Source organism: Phycodurus eques, chromosome 10 (assembly GCF_024500275.1).
Source record: "Phycodurus eques isolate BA_2022a chromosome 10, UOR_Pequ_1.1, whole genome shotgun sequence".
Lineage (NCBI taxonomy): Eukaryota > Metazoa > Chordata > Actinopteri > Syngnathiformes > Syngnathidae > Phycodurus > Phycodurus eques.
Window position 1 is genome coordinate 24,186,270 of NC_084534.1, and position 4,463 is coordinate 24,190,732.

The following is a 4,463-nucleotide window of genomic DNA, read 5'->3' on the forward strand; positions in this document are numbered from 1 at the left end:
CTTCGAGTAGACTTTGAAATGCTTTTAACGGTGTATAGAAGTTAATACTGTTCCCTCTTACATATTGTGTACTTTTTGCATCGTGCTAGTATGGGCGCTTATAGTATTTTTTTATATTGATAATGAAGGTTTTTTTTTTTTTTGGGGGGGGGGGTTTGGGGTGAGAATTAAATCATCTCTTTATGGCTATGATATAACGCGTTTGAGTTTGTCAACTTTATAGCTTCAGACGTGACCGTAAAAAAAAAAAAAAAAAAAAAAAAAAAGAGCTTCACGACCGTGTCGAAAGTATCCGATGAGAACAAGTTGGTGCCTCTTGACATACTTCATGTGGTGTGTAATTATCATGTAATCATGTGGCTGATGATTTACTCGTTGCGATATTCGTCTTCGGCGTTAACTCTTTAAAGACTCTGTCAGGCCGAGTCCAAGAACCACTTCACCGAATGTGATCAAACTTTTTGACACTGACAAAAAACGAGTTTACGAGTCGCGGGGGTCCACGGTACACAAAAGTTTGAAAATGTCTTTACAATGGGACATCGCCAACTAGTGGCCTGGCATGCAGATTGCAGAATTTTCGGTTGACTTTGCAGGGCACAACTTGGATCATGTTTGATATTAAATGACACTCAAAATTCAGAGTAGCCTGCCAAGTGTGAAATTCTGATTTAAAGATGATATGTGTTTTTAGTAAATTGGAATCCAGTTCCGGCAATCTGAAAAGAGCAAAAAATGGAGAGATATAAGATATGAGCATGTGTCACGTCACTGCGTTGTCAAGGCTTGAATTTCCTCTCCGGCCTTTCAACACAGTCCTGTAGCGGTTGTTCGGTGCACTTCAACATACTTGCACCTGTCTGCATGGGTGTTGGTCGCGCATCACTGAGCTAATACCGGCTATTGTCTTTAACGACTAGCTATTTCTTCCGTATTACACCGTGTTATCAGTGTTGAGGTCCAGTCCTAGACATGTACTCATACACCCATCATCTTCCTATCTGCATTGTTGAGGGAAGTAGTCAAGACTCCAAGGAAGTGACGCCCTGTTTTTTTTTTTTTTTTTTTTTATTGTCGGTGTTACTCATCTACAATTGACTTGTGGCTTCTTTTTCCTTGGCAGTTTCATGCCTAAAATCTAAATTGCCAGCACTTATTGTTTTTCTACCCGTGGAAATGAATGAGATTCATCAATTTCTCCAACAATTCAGTTTGAAACCACATTTTAGTTCACCAAAGAGAAAATGAACCGCACCCTTTTTGTTCGCAGCAATGATAAAGGAAAGTTTGATTCGCACGATCAATCGAACAATGTAGGTAGGTAGTAGGTAGGTAAATAAAAGTTTGTCCGACTCAGTTACAGTAGTTAAGGGGGTGAAACCTGCAATAAACTACGCGCTGTGTGCTTTGACAAACGGTTTTGACGCACAAAATGCGCAACTGGATGAGACATTATTGACACGGGAGGCGTTTCTAGCCAGCGTCGGGCGCTGGAAGTTAATCGGACAGAGCGGGATTTATTATAGATTCCCATTTACGGCTCGTAAGAACCGCAGCGCTACTCATTAACCCGCGAGAAAACTTTGCTCCCATTGGCCGCACCTCCGGTCACGTGACCACGCCAGGATGTTTAAAAAGGAGGCTCGCACCTGGAGGAACAACAAGACACCGCCGAGATCAGCATCGCAGCAATGAAGATCACACTCGCACGCGTCGCTCTCCTGGTTGCGGTCTTGGGCCGGAGCTCCGAGGCCGTGCAGGTCGAGGTAAGCGAGACCCCGAGATTGATGGACATCCTCAGTAGGTAGCGGGACCTCAAAGTTCTTCTCCCTCAAAGGAGAACGGCCTGTCCTTCTCTCTGGAGGCCGTCGAGAGGCTCCAGGAGATGTTCGAGAGCGTCAAGACGCCGCCGCAGAACCCGCGGCTGCGGGCCAGCTCGCCGTCCATGTGCGAGGACCCCATGCTGCCCCAGGAGCTGCTGCCCCTGTGCAAGCAGAAGGGGGCGTCGGCCTCACTCGCCAGACTAGGTGAGCGTCATCGTCGCTCGTCCTTGCATCTCGACAAATGACAATATGGTCAGAGAAAGTTATTTGCAGTAGTACAGTTCAGGTTCGGGGGAGGGAGAACATGAGCTGGGACACCAAACAGGAGCTGGGATTTGAACTCAGAACCCAGAACTGCGAGGCAAACGTGCTAACCACTCCGCACCACGTTTTATTAAAAAAAAATAATAATAATTATATCACACTGTGTGCAAGATTCACTTTTTGGATTGAACGAGGAAAAAAGGACCTCTTCCACGATAAGATCATTCATTGAGATGTACCTGTGGATGCTAACGTTGATGCTGTCGACGCTAACCGTCCTCCTTTTGTTGCAGCCCTGGTGCCGCTTGACGTCTGCGAGATTTGCGCCTTTGCTGCCTGCACCGGCTGCTAAGCCGGAACTGCAAACAGGCTTTTTTTTTTCTTTTCTTTTTTTTTTTGTTGTTGCCATTTCTTAATGAACAACAACAAAAAAATACCAGCAGGAGAACAGAAATCAAAATCAAGTTTCTAAGCGCAAGCTGTTACTTAAAAAAAACAACAAAAAAAAGCCTTTGCCACCTTTTTTTTCTTTTTTTGCCAATGGTTTTATATTTGAAATTGTATTTGTTACATTTCTATCCAACCATGCTTTGTGTACCTATTTAAACATTTTCTTCTATCTTATTGTTTGGAATAAAAATGTGTGCATTGCAAGTCACGCACACGTGTGTGTGTATGTGTGTGTGTGTGTGTTTCAAACATCAAAAGATGAATAAACATGAACGAAAACGTTTTCTCAAAGGGAATGTTTGCACTCTCTTGACACGTCCCTTCAACACGCACTCACGCACACTGATGAACATGTTTTCGCTTCCATCTATGGTCAAAAATATAGAAGGTCGCAATAATAAAACAAAAAAAATGTAAAATTAAATTTGAAAAAAAAATCAACATTATTAAGGCATGTAAGGAAAGGGTATCTCTTTTTTCCTCACATTTTAAAATGATTTTTAAAAAATTTTCTAATTTTATTTTCATGGGTCAATTGGACCCACAATGTAGGAGCTTGCCGTTGCCGTGGTGACCTATTTTAACCCTTCTTTTGCATGTTTCTTTCATGTACCGATAACTTGATAAATCAATAAATAATTGTTTTTGTTTTTTTAAATAGCAAAAGAAAAACTTTCAAACACAAAAGTACAATTTTAGAATATTATATAAGTAATATGCTTTACGCTACAGTTATGTTCGTTGCTTGGGTGCACCGAAAATGCTCATCAGATTCAGAATCAGAATCAGAATCGACTTTTAGTCGAAAATGCAGACGACACCTGCATGCCTGTTTGTTGGCCAGTCTATTTCTATTGAAATATAATGTATACATTCAATTATTCAATGAGAATTCAAGCGCATCTCAGCCAACGTGGAGCGTTCCGTAATAATCATGATAACCAACTCTGGCTACGTTCAATCACCCAATGCAATTACCGTGTGCACTTTTTCATCTATTCAAATTCAATTTTCCATTACTGCACCTTATTGTGCATCTGACAAGTTCCTTCAAGACACTGTTTGTTATGCAAAGCGAGGCAACTAGATTTCTATAGCGGATTTCATACGCAAGGTAACTCAATGTGCTTTGCGTGATTGAAAGTGTTTTAAAAGAAAGAGCAAAAGACAGGGAAAAGGACAAAATAAAGGGGAAAGTAAAAGCATTTGAAAACAAAGAGATGAAAAGTACTTCAGACCTACAGTGCAAGAACATTTAAGAAAAGGAAAAACTCTAAAATGCTCAATCATAGGCATGAGAACAAAACAATAGTTTTTCATCTGGATTGACAAACCCTCAGGGCTAACTTCACTTCTGTTGGCGTCTTATTGCATTTGTGTGCAGCATAACAGCTAAATGCTGCTTCCGACTGCATTTCCAAAGTCGTCTTCCCAGCACTGCCCGTGCGTCAGCGTGCACGTGTGGCCTTCAGGCGCATCGGCCTTACGAGCGTCATCGCCATTCTCTCTCTCGCATTTTGCATGCGGAAACTGTGCAGTTGAAGCAAAAGACGTACACGCCATCCAGCGAAGTTACCGTGTGTGTGCGCGTGTGTGTGTGCGTGCGTGTGTGGGTGTGCGAGAAGGTCGACATTTATGATGGTGATGACCCCTTGGAAGCTCAAGTCAACAGCGAAACTTCCCATTGACGGGGTGAACAAACACGGAGACGCCATCAAAGCAGTAGTTCGAATACGCTTAAGCATAAAAGAAGAGGATCCAAATGAGTTATGTAAACACACACACGCCTTCATTCCACGTATAAATCAATCATTGCTAATCGTTGTTTGCACGCCTTTTATAAGCATCGGCGCCGCCCTGCACGAGGCAAACAAGTAAAGTCAGCGTCCGAAAGCATCTCTGCGTCGTAGTGGCCGTCGTCTCGCC

The 4,463-nt window shown here is 42.6% G+C and overlaps 1 protein-coding gene across 1 annotated transcript; it reads left to right on the forward strand.

The window, feature by feature from the left end:
- Positions 1-1,691: 1,691 nt before the first annotated feature.
- LOC133409060 (guanylate cyclase activator 2B-like) lies at positions 1,692-2,439 on the forward strand. Its single transcript, XM_061688574.1, has 3 exons — positions 1,692-1,766; positions 1,838-2,027; positions 2,381-2,439. Exons 1-3 carry the CDS (start codon positions 1,692-1,694, stop codon positions 2,437-2,439), a joined length of 324 nt encoding a protein of 107 aa, XP_061544558.1.
- The last annotated feature ends 2,024 nt before the right edge of the window (positions 2,440-4,463 follow it).